Here is a 16930-nt window from a genome sequence, read left to right on the forward strand (position 1 = left end):
GCTTTGTTTTTTAAAAAAGGTTTCTTTGGGCAGTTTTTCCAAAATAGAAATAAAGTCTCACCAGATGGACTCACTTTCTCTTTTCACTTCCTCCTTCCAAAGTGTCCCGACTTCATCAGCCTGGGGGATGCCTGTTTACCGCCGGCTTGAAGAACTTCCCTTGGGTCAATCAGGGACTTTGCAATGTCCCTGAGACCAGCAAGGCTTTGTCTTCCTGATCACCCTCTCTACGGGACGGTTTAGGTCCAGCTGGACCATCCAGCGACAAAAGTGCCAATGGCGGTCTCGGAGTGTCGAGACCGCATATTGTGTCATCACGACTTGGCTCCTCCTTGCTGAATTCAGTTAATATTCTATATATTTTCCCAATTCTTCCTTTACCTATATATTCTTCACTCACCTCACATTCTTTTATAATCATTTCAAATCAAATTTTGTTAGGTATCTATCTTTCTTTTCAAATCTTTCTTCCATTTTTATCCATTTCTCTAATTGTATTAAATTCAACTAATTTAATTTAATATCTGATAAAACATTCTTTAGTTGTATTATATTCTTTCTCTTGTTCTTCCAGTCTTCCCATTTATATATCTGATTTTCTTTTAATTTGCTAATCAATTCTTTAAATTCAATCTTAGGAAATTTCTCTATTTCCATCAAATTCCTTTCCATATTCCCATTTTTTTGCTTTCAACCTCCACAAATCAAATCATCAGTTTTCTTATCTTTGTATTCAGTTTTCTCTTCAATTTTTGGTGCTCCATCTCCATCATTTTTTTTCTAGTAAAAACTCTATCTTCCTCTCAATTCTCCGAGTTACCTCCAGTAAATTTTAAATTCCATCCCAAATATTTTGCAAAATTAAAGTTTCCTCTTCTGAAAATTGATCCATATTTCCAAATTGTAAATTGCTGCCACTCTAGCTTTCCAGATTTTTTTAAATATTTAACTTAAACACAAGATCATTTGTAATCTTCACAAGAAAGGGGTTCCATTTCCCCCCCCTCTCCCAGTGCCGATAAAGCTCTCAAAGGACACCTGTGTAAACACTTCGTGCCCTTGGCTCTTATCACTTTTAATTACGGAACTTTGAAGTACAGAAACAGTAAGATCAAAGGAGAAACAGGAGAAAATGCATAGTTTCAGAAACTCTAGCCTCTAGCCTCCAAGCGGCAGTATTGCTTCCTTTTTCTCTCTAATGTTATCTCAGGCTTAAGGGAAACAAAGTTCTTAAATGGAATTTAATAGCAAATAGTAGAAGCTTTTGTTAAAAGAGAAGGAGATTTTAATCCTTAAATTAAAAAGCAACAAAAAATAGAAAAAAACCCAGTCCGTTCACTTTAAAAAGAGGAGAAAAAAAGTTGTGAGTGCTTCAATCCACAAAGTATAATTACCAAAGAAAAAGAAAAATATATACTATCCAAAACAATCCAATGCAGGTTGATTTTGCCGCTTACTTCTTCTGCTTAAGGATTTAATTTAGCTTAAAAAGAGAAATTTTGGGGGGCAGTCTTTTTCAAAACAGAAAGGATTCCTCACCAAATGGACACACTTTCTCTTTCCGCTTTCCTTCCATTCCAGAGCCGTCCCAACTTCATCAGCCTAGGCTGCCTTTTGTCGCCAGCTTGAAAACCTTCTCTTGGATCGATCAGGGACTTTGTAGGGTCCCTGAGATCAGCAAGACGTAGTCTTCCAGTTCACCATCTCTTCAGGACAGTTTAGGTCCGATTGGCCCACCCAGTGGCAAAAGTATCAGCAACAGTCTTGGAGCATTGAGACCACACGTCTGTTCCATCGCGACATTGGCTCCTCCTCTCCGGGTGTTATATTTTTAAAATTCATTCTCTGCGATGGCCCGGAAGAGGCAGAAATTCAACGTTTGTCATCCATTCCGGCTAGCTCTGCTCCCGACACATCAGGTTACAACAAACTACAATGAAAGATGGGGTGGACTTTATGAAGTAGCTTGGGCAGGTCTAACTCTACTGTAACAGGGTTAATGATGCATTTAATCAGGAAAGGTCCAACAAACTTGGGTCCCAACTTCTTAGAAGGTTGCAATGACCGAAGATAGTGTGTGGATAGGTAACTTTGATCCCCCATGTTAAACTTCTTTGGCTCAATTCTTTTCTTGTCCATTTGACATTTATAAGCCTCTCTAGTATCAGTAAGTGCTTTACGTACAACTGTTTTGTAACTGGCCAATCCAGTCTTTCAGTGAGGAGATCACTGGATCCTTGGTAGGTAACTCGGGCATAGGCTTGAAGTCCTCACTGGCTGCAACTCGGAAAAGGGTTAAATTAGTACCACTATAAACAGACTTGTTTTAAGCCACTTCTGCAAACTGTAAAAGATCTGTCCAGTTGTCTTGTTGATAGTTGAAGGACTACGGTACTGTTCACTTGTTCACATCACCCATTCATTTCCAGATGGTGACTAGAACTAGGTCAGTACCTAATCAATCCAAAAAGGCCCTCCAGAGCCTTTTTCAATTCAGAGGTAAATTGAACCCTCTATCTGATATATGATACATTGGGGTGCTCCATGTAGCCAGTAGATGTGATGTAAAAACAGCTTAGTGAGTCCCTGCACCGTGGCTATTTTTTGGCATGGGGCAAAGTGCACTTGTTTTGAAAATAGGTCTGTCACCACCCAGATTACTGTATTCCCCTGTATGTTGTATGCTTTTGGGGAGTTCTATGATAAAGTCCATAGAGATCTCTCTTCAGGGTGCTGACGGCTCAGCTACAATCTGAAGCAGTCTCTGTGCTTTACCCTTTCTCTGCTTAGCAGATGCACACACGGGGCAACTGGACACCGTCAACCCTGGAGCCACCTTTGAACATCTTCAGGGTTGCCACAGCAAGGGATGGAGAGACTTGATTGGGGTATGTAATGGTTGAGTGCGATGGGGGGGGGGAGAGATCTTTGGATTTTGAACTGGGTGGGGAAAACCTGGGGGACTTCAGATTCGGGTTTTCATCAGCTATGCCAATATGACATGACTAATAAATCTATACATTGAGGAACCCTGCCTTGCAGTTTTGATTTCCTATGGGCTGTTACCGGGAACCCTGACAGACACAGAGCTTTCAATATATTTTTTAAAGGAGGGCCACCAGAATTGTCATTTTATCAGATGCAATGTCTTTACAAATTCAAAATGTCTGCCATTTTTGAATCATGGCATGTCTTCATAATCAGGAGCCTTTGTCTAGTTGGCACATGCAGTTTTGCTCCCACCCAAGCCAGTGGCAGGGGCTCAGTGGCTAAGACACTGAGCTTGTCGATCAGAAGGTCGGCAGTTCAGCGATTTGAATCCCTAGCGCCACGTAACGGAGTGAGTTCCCGTTACTTGTCCCAGCTTCTGTCAACCTAGCAGTTCGAAAGCATGTAAAATGCAAGTAGAAAAATAGGGGCCACCTTTGGTGATAAGGTAACAACGTTCCGTGAGCCTTCGGTGTTTAGTCATGCCGACCACATGACCACAGAGATGTCTTCAGGCAGCGCTGGCTCTTCAGCTTTCAAACGGAGATGAGCACTGCGCCCTAGAGTTGGGAACGACTAGCACATATGTACGAGGGGAACCTTTACCTTTATCTTTAAGCCAGTTCATCCTGAATGGAGCAGATATTACCATGGTTACAGAACCATTCATCATCTGTTAGCACTGTTTTTTAGGGCAGAGGCCTCATCGCTGCTAACTGGTACCTTTCTTTCTGCTGTGCTCTGGTGGTTACTTGGGATGCCAGTGACACAACGGGAGCACTGGTTAGAATATTTCTGTTTTGGAGCAATTGTATTGTGGCATCCATGATAGGGCATCAGCTACAAAATCCTGAAAGTGCTGCGCCCAACATGCTTGTTTAGGAGAAAGATTATGAGAAGTTTTCAACGATTCCAGGTTTTCATGATCAGTCCATACCTGGTAAGGGATTTTGCTTCCTTCTAAAAAGTGTTTCTAGGAAAGGAGTGTCCATCTTACAGCATAGGCCTCCTTCTCCCATACAGCCCAGTGCTGCTCAGTTTCCAACAGTTTCTTCCCAATTCAAACCTCCCCCTCCTTCAAGTCCACCGGCAGCCAATACAATGCTGTCTAAGTGTTTTGAGAACTCTGAGGAGTTAGCTTGAAGGCAGTGTATCCCCAGGATGCAGTAACCTTGGTGTCAGTCTAGAACCTGCTGGAAGGAAGCCCATCTGTCTTCAGGATAGCCCAACCTCCCTAAATGCCATGTGGTTACAGTAAAAGCAAAAGCATGCAGAGAATGCAATCCCAATTGCCTCCTCCAACAGAATGGCAGAGTCCTAGCAGAGGACTGGTCAAGAACTTAAAATGTTCTCATTGTCAAGAAATTTCTGCTTAGTTTATTGGATTTCTTTTTAAGGAGTGTCACATGCTTCTTTTCCTACTCTCAGGTGCTTTGACAGTCCTCTGTGACAGTCATTCAATTTCTTGAAAACAGGTATCACCCCTAATCCTTCTCTTTGTTAGGCTAGACCAGAGGTGTCAAAATCAATTTCATTGAGGGCCACATCAGGGTTGTGTTTGAACTTGGGGGTATGGGGTGGCTATGGCTAGTTCAATGTCACTCGTGTCGGGGCACCTGTTGTGGCCTGAGCTCTCTTCCAGTGAAAACGGGCTCCCGAGCTGTTTTCGGTTGTGACTGCCTCCTGCAACCCTCTGCCTGTGAAAACGGAGCTCACGAGTACTGCCCATGGCCTTCGCTAGCTCCATTTCAGCTGCAATGACCTCCTGCAATCCTCTGCCAATGAAAACGGAGCTTGGGAGGGCCGCACGTGCTTTACCATTTCCAGGGTAGCTCTGTGGGCCACATCTAAGCACCCCATGGGCCAGATCAGGCTCCTGGGCCTTGAGTTTGACACCCCTGGGCTAGACATATCCAGTTCCCTTAACCGTTCATTTCATGATTTCGCTTTGTAGCCGTTCTCTGAACTCTTTCTATGGTTTTAACATCTTTTTTTGTATCTTATGGTTAGAATTGGATGCAGTATTCCAAGTGTGGCCTCACTAGTGCAGTATAAAGTGGTGGTATCATTTCTCATGATTTTGATGCTATCTCGCTGCTGATGCAGCCTTGGTCATTTTTTGCAGCTGCAACCCATTGCTGGCTCATACTAGATTCCTCTCAGTTATATATAACACATATATTCGCTCTTCAACAATTCCATAATTCTGTATCACAGGCACAACATTAGAGAAAAATGCTTACTGTGTTAAAGAACACAACTTCTAGATTGCTATCTACTATTATGTCACTTGAGTTTATAGATGTACAGTTTTTTCAGCTGTTAACATAAAATTGGAGATATTACACTTGATCTTAGTCAAAAGGCTGAGGAATTATATGGGAGAAGAGATAGCACTTTTTCACGGGCAACAACAGAAAATAGGAAAACAATAAGTTGATATGGGTTAAGCTCACTGGCTAAAGGAGAAGGAATGAGAAGGCTAGAAAAGCATTTCCAGCAGAACATGGCTCCTTCCTTGTAGCTTATCTTTTGGTCTGCTATAGATTCTTCACAGTTTTATACTTGGAATGCTTTCTAAGTCAGAAGAAACTTCCCTGGGAAAGGGGAAGCTCTGGAAATCAACCCTTCTGCACCCCTGGATAGCTGGACAATCTCAGAGTGCTTCTTCAAGAAGAAGTAATCCGATGATTCTCTGGCTGGGGGCGGGGTAACCATGAAGCAAGTTCACTGTGGAAGAACCAGCTGTTTAAAACAGACAATAAAGTGTGCCACCAGTTCTTAGACACTATCTTTTTGCATATTTCCCTTTCCTGTCAAAAGAGGCTTCCTCTGACTGCAGACTGCTTTTTCCTTTTTGTTGAACGATCATCATTTTGAAGCTCTGTGACTTTAAGATGGCAAGGAAGGGAGGAGTTGGTGTATCCGAGGCAAAATAAAAAAAGCTGTAAATCACTGTGGAAACTACTCTTGAAATTTTTGGATTTAAATGTTTTAGAGGACTTTATATCTTTAATTGACTCTGCTGAATGTTTTTTTAAAAGAAGGACTGTTTAAATCATGTTTTGATATTGATATGAGGAGGGGGAGAAACAGTTCCGATTTTGTTTGCTTTTGATTGAACTAGTTGTGTGAGGCAGAGATTAAATTCTTTTTTTGCACCTTATAATACAGTGGTGTTGTTTGACCACAAGAGGGAGCCAAGAGACTGCAGTATTGGTAATCCTTTTTAACTTTTCAGTAGCATCATATAACCCATTGATTTCAGGTTATAAATTTACAAGTCTAAAACTCTTAACTTTAAAATCTAAGCTTTAGTTACACTGTGATGGCATGGCTACATGTTAGACAATGGAGAAAATGGGAAAAAATACCATCAGAAAATACAGAATTTTAAAGACACTCTGGCTGATTACACAGCTAAAATACATGAATTAATTCAGGCAATGAGAACAAAGCTTGAATCTAAACTTGATACACCTTTAAATGAACTCTGAGAGCTGATCCAACATTTAACTGGAGATAACAAATAGGTGAAGGATAGAGTGGATTTTATGGAGCACTAACTGGAGAAGAAAGGCATTTTGTATGAAGATGACATACAAAACAGCCAGATTAAGGAACTACAATTAAGATTCCGAGCAATTCCTGAGCGGTCTGGAGAGGATATCAGATTAAGAATAATAAAGCTTTCCCAGTTAATTAATTGGGAAGGAAAGATCTTTGATCTTGAAATAGACAAAATAAACTCCAGATTTGCTACTACGAGAAAATTACCAAGGAATGTCTTAGTTTCACTTTTCACTTCATGAGAGATCATGTTCTAGATTGCCATTTCAAATCCAAATTTAAGAATGAAAAATGAGTATATAATTGTTGTGAAGGAAATTCCTGTTAGAATTTTGAGAAACAGGAAATCCTGTTCTTTCCTTGATATTCTGAAGAAGAGAAAAATTCCCTTCCCCTGGGATAACCTTGAAGGAGTGATACTTATGAAGAGCAAAGTTTCAGATAGAATTCCATAAAAAAGCCAAGGACTTCTTGATTAGAAATAAAGTAATGTTGGACCCAGCTGAAGAAATGGACACAGAAAAGAAATCAGAGGTAAAACAACTTCGAAAAGTTGATACCAAAGAAAAACATGCAGGTAAGATGTCAGTTGACATAGAAACTTGACATTTTTTTCTAAAGATGGAGACTAAGACTATTACATGGAATATTAATGGAGTAAATGCCCCATCTAAGCATAAAAAACTATTTCATTACCTGAGGAAACTGTTGCTATAACTTGCTGTCAGGAAACAAGACAGTGGTGGGTTCCTCCCGGATCGCACCGGATCGCGCGCGCTCCCTTTCAGCGCTCCACCTGGCTTGCGCGCTCCCTTTCAGCGCTCCACCTGGCTTGCGCGCTCCCTTTCAGCGCTCCACCTGGCTTGCGCGCTCCCTTTCAGCGCTCCACCTGGCTCTCGCGCTCCCTTCCGGCGCTGAAACCGGAAGTACAGTTTTGCCCGGCCCTGGCGAAGCAACGACGCCTGTCTGCGCTCCACCAGCTCGGCTGGGAACGGAGATGTTTCCTCAGCGGAGCGGAGCGCTCCGCTCCGCTGAGGAAACATCTCCGTTCCCAGCCGAGCTGGTGGAGCGCAGGCAGGCGTCGTTGCTTCGCCAGGGCCGGGCAAAACTGTACTTCCGGTTTCAGCGCCGGAAGGGAGCGCGAGAGCCAGGTGGAGCGCTGAAAGGGAGCGCGCAAGCCAGGTGGAGCGCTGAAAGGGAGCGCACAAGCCAGGTGGAGCGCTGAAAGGGAGCGCGCGCGATCCGGTGCGATCCAACAGGAACCCACCACTGAAACAAGATAATACTTAATAAATAAATGATATGGGGAGGAAACTATCTGCTGGTTTAAAAAAGATCAATAGAGTTGTCATATATAAAACCCCAATTTAAACCTAAGTTATTTTTATTAGGTGACTATGGTAGATTTGTAGTAGTGGAAATTGAACATTGTTGGAGTTAGCAAAGATGGCTAAATTGATTGTTTTGATCAAATACAAGAACATACCGTATTTTTGGAGTATAAGACGCATCCCCCCCCCAAAAAAGATGATAAAAATCTGGGTGTTCCTTATAGACTGAATACAGCATTTTTGGCCTATCGAAACCCTGCCCCCTTTGCAAAAATGGATGTGCAGAGGGTTTGGGAGGCTTGCAAAGAGCTTCTGGGAGCTGGGGAGGGCAAAAACGAGCAAAAAACTGGCCTTTTTTGCTCGTTTTGCCACCCCCACCCCCCCAGGAGCACTTTACAAGCATCCCAAAGCCTCTGCATGACCATTTTTTGCAAAAAACAGGCCGTTTGTTTGCTCATTTTTGCCCCCCCCAACCCGCCAGGAGCACTCTATAAGCCTCCCAAAGCTCTACATGCCCCCCCCTTTTTTTTGCAAAAAAACAAGGCATGCAGAGAGTTTGGGAGGCCTGCAGAGTGCAAAAACTGTTTTTTTTAAATTTACCTCTTCAAAATCATGGTGCATCCTATACTCCGGTGTGATTTATAGTCCAAAAAAATGTGATAAGAACTTTTGTTTCTACTTGGAAACTGCTTCTAGACTGTACTTGAGGTGAAAAAAAATGAAACTTTGATTTTGGGTTTTACTAATTAGATACATCTGTTGTTATAGAAATGGCTAGTATATAGTATGTAAAAGTAAAACGTTGAGGTTTGTAATTTCTTATTCCACTACACCAAAGGGAATCAGAAATCAATGCCTTTTTTCTTTTTTTCTTCTTCTTGACACTTTTCTCTTCCCTTTTTCCTCCCCTACTTTTCCTATTATTTGCTTTTGTATTTTAGTGTTTTATATTATAAACCAGTAAAAAAGCAAAGATGAGAATTCTAGAAAAGAATGTGGTAACTGGAGAACCAAGATGGATTATAGGCAGCACTGGCTGCTAAAGCCTTGTTAGTTCCAGAAGAAACTAGGGTCAAGACAAGAAATAGAAGCAGATGAAATCAGAAAATTGCCAAAGAAGGAATGGAAAGGAGACAAAAAGAGACGTATCTTCCTCATGTGATGGCTATCATGAGGCTAGAGAAAACTATATCTTACCAATGTATGAGAGATTGCTAGCCAATATAAATGAACACAGAGCATAGAATAACAAACTTAGAACAGACTTTGGAGGTCTTCTAATCCAACCCTATGCATATTTAATGCTATTCCTTGGATTTAAATGGAGGGAATATATGTACACACACACACACACACACAAACACATGACAAACTCTCAGTTGCAGGAAGCTGCTTGTGCTAAAACTAAATTACTAGGGATCTGTATGTTGGGTTATTTCCTGTCAACACAAAATCTGATGATGCACTTAATATTAGTTTCAGTTAATATTTCACAAATGCATAATAATTGTGGAGTTTTTCTTGGCTTACCATAAGAAAAGGTGTCTGGAAGAGGTACACCGTGACCAGCCAATTCTTGGAATGTCCAGAACTTGTTGACACAATTAAGTATGGCTTGTGGACGGTTCATTAGCCGGCAGCCCATCTTCTCCAGATGGCGAAGGACTGTAATATCACTATCACTCTGCACCCATGGGGTTGGTACACGAACCACTACTACTTGCGGGTAAGCAGTGATGAGTTCCCCACTGACCCGAAGACCTGCAGAAAAGAGTAACAAAAAGATGCAAATTTGATTAAAATCATAGTTAATAAAGAAAAAGCACTATATTTAATCTATTAGAATGGTATATCCAGCTCCTTTAACTTTTGGAAAATGACACATAGCTGTTACACTATATCATGCCCCATTGTATTAGGTTTTACATGATTTTCACACAAACACCAAAGGACTTGCTCGCCTGCCATTTATGCAGCCCAGTTCCTAACAGGCCATGGACCAATACTGGTACCAGGGATTGGGGACCCCGTAGTATTTATTGCACTTAAAATATATACATACACACACACTATATCCTCTGTGTGTCTTGAATGAATTAAAACACTAACAAGCCAGTTATGGACACTGGGACTCTTAAAAAAACATAACTTAGAACTGCTGTTTTCTTCCAAGCTCAGAACAACATTTTCAAGTACAGTGTGTTCTTTTCTGAGTTTGGTGTCTTTGAAATGGCAATTTTCAATTTTGAACATTGTGAACTTTGAACTATCTGCATACTGATATTTGGGGAAATTTCTGTTACTCAGTAGTAAATATCTAGCTCCATTGTATCTGAACATGAACTCCTGACTTTTTATTACTTCTTTTCCTTTTTAAGAAATTGTATTTTGTTGAATTGTGTTGTGCAGTCCTTGGTGCTCTCTGAACTTTACAGTTTGCTTTCATTACTCAACCATGTAACATCTTCAGCACTCAACTGAATTTTATTGTATTCTTCAATTGCTGTATTATGGTTAAGGCGGTCATACACTCCAGACCTTTTTTTTGCCTTTTTTAAGTTTGAATACTAGCTTAATATTTTATACATTTCCCTTAATATGTAGACAATTAAATCTGTGAAAGTTATGCGTCAATAGTCTTTCCAATTACACTGCTTATTTTTGTTTTTACAAAGCTCTATGCAAGGTCAAGAACGAACATTTTTTTTGTCTTGCACAAAATTTAGTTTAAAACTTCTTATTCACCAGCCTTCTTATAAAAAGTAAAGGGTGAAGAAAGGGGATAATTATAGATTTCATTCTTCTTTCATGCACCCAAATGAAAGTTCAATTCCCTGCCCAGCACCCACATGTCCATCACGTGGTCTAATCAGGCCCTGTCCCAACTGGAGATGCCTCCCAGTCACACCACTCCCGGTGCAGGGCAAGATGTCCTTGACTTTGAGAAAGGAATGTCATTTTGACTATATCTATCACACTCCATATGAATCCCCCCTCCCAATTTCCCACAGTATTAAATGTGGCAGGTCTGAAGGCCCAATGCAAAAGATGGTTCCGAGGCCTGACATTTGAGTTATTTGGGGGAGGGGCAGTGAAGAAAAGATTGAGAACCACTGAAGAATAGAGAACATTGCTCCATTCTACCGGGCCAAACTGATAGAATCCCACCTCTGATCTGGCCCCATTGAGTGCAGATGGTTAGCCAGATGCAAATCCATCTGGTGGTGATGCTGTTTATTCCACATTTTTTCTAAATACTTTGTTACTTATTATTTATACTGCTGTTTTAAAAATTCTGTTTTCTGTCTAGTGTCACCTTGGTGAGTTTTATAAATTTGAAAAAATTAAATTACGTATTTTTCTCCTGTTTTCTGTAAAAGTAAAGATTTATGTTCATTTGAAAAATAAAAGCAGAAGATTAACAATGTCTTTTTTAAAAAGATATTTTGAGAGTGAGTCAATATATTGCAGCAGTCCTGTTGCTAACAGGGCAATTCTAGGAAGCCCTTTTCCTTGGTATCCTAACAACTGAACATGTCTTACAAAGGAGGTGATGAGATTTTTCTTCAAGCACTAAGCCAGAAGCATACTTCCTAGTTTCTCCAGTTATCAACATAACCCACATACATTTCAAAGTTCACTCTATAGTAAATATAAAAGGCTATAATTATACACAGCTTATACCGTAATTCTTTTTGCTCTGCCTATCTAGACATTTTTTCATATCGATGCTTAAAAAACACAAAAACCAAACCAATTCATTCATCGTCCTTCTTTTAATCCTGATTTTTCAAAATGTTACAGAAAGAACATAACTGTAAAGGGCAGATTTTGCTACAAGATATTTCATTAGCTGCAACGCAAGCACTACTGCATTGCTGCTGAGTTGCGCTTAGATGTTTATTGCATAGAGTTGCACTAATTTCAAGGAAAGTTTAACTTAATAAAGCGACACCAAACCAAACAAGAATCTTTATAGCTAAACTAGAAGGCTATTATCCTATACATACTAAAGGTCAGTTCTAATTTGGCATGCAGATAATTTGATACTGTCAATGTGGCTAGTTATCCACCATATGTACAAATGCAAACACAGCACTGCAAGTATGGCAGTTATGTACTGTATATAAGGACCTTGTGAGGGTAGAAAGAAAGATTCTGGACCACAGCCTATATTTTGACTGAAATGCTTTTAAAGATGTTTTAATATTATGCTAGCTGAACTACTATGAACAATTGGTTTCCAAAAACCAACAATACACATATAGACTGGGTGAAACCAGGTTTCATAGCAGTAACTGTGAGAGGGATCTTGGAGTCTCAGTGGACAACCAATTAAATATGAGTTAACAGTGTGCTGCAGCCGCCAAAAAATGCCAATGCAATCCTAAATTGTATTAACAGAGGGATACAATCATACTATTTTCCCAATCTCTACCTTCTACCTCTATTTTCCAATCCTTCATGAAGCAATTACCATATTAATAAGTATTATATATCTAACCATCATCTATTGCCCTGTTTAGTATTTCAACTCTTATTGACTTTTGGACAAGTCTCCCATGCTTCTCCCTTGGGATTTTCTAAAATATCAATAAATTCATTAGGATAGTTAAAGTTCAATTAGACTTTAATGTCATTATATATTTCAAACAGCTAGTTTAATTTGAAATTGGGATAGTTATAAACATAGGAGTAAGTTGTATTATTGTATTATCTTAAATAGCTGGCATTGTTATTTTTAATTGATTCTACATGATGCTTTATGGAGACTGTTACAATCTCCACTTTTTGTTTTCTCCTATTTTATATTTGTCTAAACACTTTTTTATTTTCCCAAGTAAAATTGTGGATGAGGAATTGTGTTGTTTCACACCAAAGCACCATTCTTATTAAAAATAATTGGTACATTTCACCCAGGAACATCCTGAGGTTGGGAGCCAAGTGTAAGAAAAACTTATACGTAGGTAAAATCATTATTTTCCTTTTCTACAATTCTGTTTTTAGAATTTGTGATGCTATGATATACATGACGGACTACGCTTACAAAGACTGTTATCTCTAATTTACTCAGTGAAATATAATTAAACAAAAACAAAAAGTACATGTATACTTGCACAATGAGGATTTTCAAGACTCCATACTACCATCCTTGCTTTTGGACTTCTGTATGATGATACTGGATTGTACAGCTGTGATAATTCTTGAAAAAAATATCCTGGTCATAGTGATTCCTGCACTGACAAGCTATTTATTAGTTATTACAATGCACTAATATATCTTTTAAGAAAGCTCTGATCATTCTTCTAGTGAAGAATGACACTTCAAAGAAGTTCAGTTTTGAAAGGTATTTGCTTTTTGCTCTAATTTAAAAAGTTACATATTTTAAAAACATGAATGAGAGTGAAATAAAAACAAATGTTTCTTCCAATATTTCCGCATACCTGAAATCAGCTGATAATGGCAATATCCCAAATATGGAACATACACCTTGGCAAAAAATAATTCATTTGGCAACAATGCCAAGAGGAGCAGGTAACTAAAGCAGAATACCAGCCCAAATCTGCAGAGGGAGTTAAGAAAACTAAGGTCCAGAATGAACTAAGACTTGCAACAAATGCCAAAAATAACAACAAAAATCAATATGTAAAGTTGTTCCTTACATTAGAAAGTCAAGGAAGGTCCACTAATGGAAGCGGATGGCAAGAAAGTGATAGGCAGCAGGAAGATAGCACATCAGTTTGCCTTTGGATTATGGATTTCCTGTCTTGCCACTCTCAGAGGGTCAGATTAGGTAATCATATCTCTTCAGCCCTTATTCTTAACACTGGTACACCAGAGTTGCGTGTTGAGTCCCTTACTCTACACTTTTTATGTGCATGACTGCATTCCCACTCACGCTAGTAATACTATTACTAAATTTGCCGATGATACAACAGTGGTGGGACTCATCTCTGGGTGCGTGTGTGTGTCTGAGTCTGCCTATCGAGATGATGAAGACAGGTTGCTTTCGTGATGTGGAGACAATAACTTGATCCTTAAGGCGAAGGACCTTATACTGGACTATAGAAGGAACAGATCAGGCACCCCGCCCTGGCTTATCAATGGAGAACAAGTGGAGCAAGTGGCCAGTTTTAAGTTTCTGGGTGTTATCATAAGAGGACCTGACCAGGGGCACACACATTGCAGCGCTGGTCAAAAGTGCCCAGCAGAGATTATACTACCTGAGACTTCCCAGGAAACAACTGAATGAAAAACTGCTGTTGACTTTCTACTGCTGCACCATAGAGAATATTTTAACTTACTGCACCTGTGGGCTTGCCAATTGTACAGTGGCAGATAGGACAGCACTCCAGAGGGTTAACGTAATTGCCCAGAGGATCATTGGTTGCCCTCTCCCCTCTTTGGAAGAGCTTTATAGATCCCGCTGCCTTAAGAAAGTTCAAAGCATTCTTGAAGATCAACTCATCCTGGGCACCCTTTTTTTACCATCTGGCAGATGGTCCAGGATAATAAAAACAAGGACAAATAGGCTAAAAAACAGTTTCTATCCCAGGGCAGTAACTATATTGAATTCTACTGTATAGTGTAATATTAATCAGGTTTTCAATTCAGTTGTATAGAATGTGAAGGATGTGTGTTTGTGTTTTATTTTTTTAGTTATAATGTAGACTGAAGATGGCATTTAATTTCGTTGTACGAGGTGCAATGACAATAAACTAAAAAAAACCTAAATTAATTCCTTCTTTGCATCTGTCTTTATGCAAAGGAAGAAATAGCCCAATATATTAAAAGCAAGCACCGAGAGAGAATTGCAAGTCAAAATAGGCAAGGAATTGGTAAGAGATCACCTGGATCAGATGGTTTATATCCCAGTGTTCCAAGGGAGCTGGCAAACGAGATCTCGGAACCATGGAACACATTTCAAAGCTCCTGTAGCATAGGAGAACTATCAGAAGACTGGAAAAGAGCTTTTGTAGTTCCAATCTATTAAAAAGGGGAAATGGGCCCAGGAAATTGCAGGCTAATCAGCTTGATATCAATATCTGGAAAAATCTGGAAAAGATAATTAAGCACCAGATTTGTGAGCACAAAATTGTTTGTTTAAGCATCTCCTAGTCTGAAAAATTGGCACATGCATGACCAAGCTCCTTGAAGGAAACTTTATTTTAAGTCCACCTTAGAATCATAGTCTCCACCTTATAATCATAGTAAAATGAAAATAGGAAGAAAAGTTAATACATTAAAAAGGGTTAAAGTTTCCTAGAAGAAAATAACTAAACAAAAGTGTTGTCTCAAACCATCTAAATGTGTGCATAAAGAGGAAGGGAAATAAAATTAAATGCTAATTTCCTGTCTAGAAGTGCATTAGAACGCCATCAAAATAAGGGAGATGAGTGGAGCCTCCCAGTGACCAGTCACAGAGAATGGTCACCTCCGTTCCTATGCAGGTTTTCTCCCTGTTTGTGGGCTCCAGAAGGAGCCAAAGCTGCCCTGTAGGGGCAGTGAAGCTAAGGAGGAGTGATCTGTGAGGTCGCAGGAGAGATTGCAATCTCCTGTTGAGCCCCAGAGCTTTTTCCCTTTATGCCACATCGGGAAAAAGAGGCAGTTTAAGATGGCTGCCACAAAGGTGGAAGAGAAGACGACTATCTAAACACAGTGCAGGGGCAGACTTTGTTATAAACTGGAGCATAAACTGGGTGAGAATTCTTTTTATTTCAGTCTTAACCCCAAAAGAATATCCAGGAAAAGAGAGGTTCACAACTATTTTTAATAGCAGAGACCTAGCACTTCTGAAACGCTGGAGCTACCCACTTAAAAATCAATTATTCGACTGAGGACTCGAAAGATTGGAGAAAACACAGTGGATTAATTTGAACTGGACTACTAATATTATTTGACAGAACACCAAACGAGGTTAGAAAAGAAAAGGGATTGAAGAAAAGAGAAAAGAAGGAAAATTAAACAAAACTTTAAAATCGGGAAAACAGATAATTGAAAAATTAAAAGACTATAAAATACCAAAGAATTTTAAAAATTATAAACTTAGGGGACAGGGAGACATAACTATGAGAATGATTAAGTTTTACTAATAACTGGTTCTGTAGGAGTGTTTAAATATTGAGTCATTTGAATCACAGAGGTATGTTGAGTAATTTTTACAGAATTGTAATAAAATGGATTACCAGATGATAAGAGAGGGATATGAAGAAATAATTTTGATGCTTAAAAATATGCATGAAACTATAAAGAACAATAAGGAGCAAGGCGAGTGCCTAAGGCCAAAAAAATGAGTGCCCGCAACAATTGGAGGAGGAAGATGAACAAGATATTTAGGAAATAGATGGAAAATTAGAAGAAGCAGTGGAAGGGAAAAAATCAAAATAAGATGCAAGAAAATAAAGATAATGGAGAGAAAGGACTGATAAGTAGGAATCAAGTTGATAATATTTTAAAAGTTTATAAAAGAATAGAGAAAAAAAAGGAATATAGAAAAAAAAGGAAAATCTCTTCACAAAAAGAAAAGCCCAGAGGGGGGGAAAAAACAAAATCTCTTCAAAAAAAGAACTAGGGGTGATGCAGCAGAAAGAGCTAAAGGGTTATGGTTAGGGCAACATGAAAGGGCAATTTGAAAGGAAAATTTAGTGGATATAAAAACACTACAAAAAACTATAAATTTCCAAGAGAGAGAAAGAAAAGAGGGATTAAAAAGTTAACATATGATGGAACTCCAAAAAGACTACCCTGTTTCCCCGAAAATAATAGGGAAAATAATAGTATATATACTAACAGAGAAGTAGAATTAATTATATTTAAAAATAAGCTAATGGTCAAAGGTAGAAGTTCAGGATTAGGAAATTTAAATGTATTATTAATATTAACAGTGTGTTAAAATATATTGTGAATGTCAAACTTCAAGGACTAGAAACTGTGGGGAGTTGGAGATATAATCCCAAAATCAATTGAATACTATTCATAATTGGATTGATTAGTAGTTTTGGATATTTGGGATATTGAAAGCACAGTGGCAAAATGAGTAA

At 39.2% G+C, this 16930-nt stretch overlaps 1 protein-coding gene across 6 annotated transcripts in view; it reads right to left on the reverse strand.

Moving 5' to 3' along the window:
* Positions 1-16930, reverse strand: part of RIMKLB (ribosomal modification protein rimK like family member B) — an 83551-nt gene that overhangs the window by 52338 nt on the left and 14283 nt on the right. For all 6 annotated transcript variants that reach the window (XM_081941805.1, XM_081941809.1, XM_081941808.1 and 3 more), the window contains exon 4: positions 9420-9650. In XM_081941805.1, coding sequence (XP_081797931.1) covers positions 9420-9650 — 231 coding nt within the window. The remainder of the gene's footprint in view (positions 1-9419; positions 9651-16930) is intronic.

Source organism: Natrix helvetica, assembly GCF_964273705.1.
Source record: "Natrix helvetica genome assembly, chromosome: 2".
Lineage (NCBI taxonomy): Eukaryota > Metazoa > Chordata > Lepidosauria > Squamata > Natricidae > Natrix > Natrix helvetica.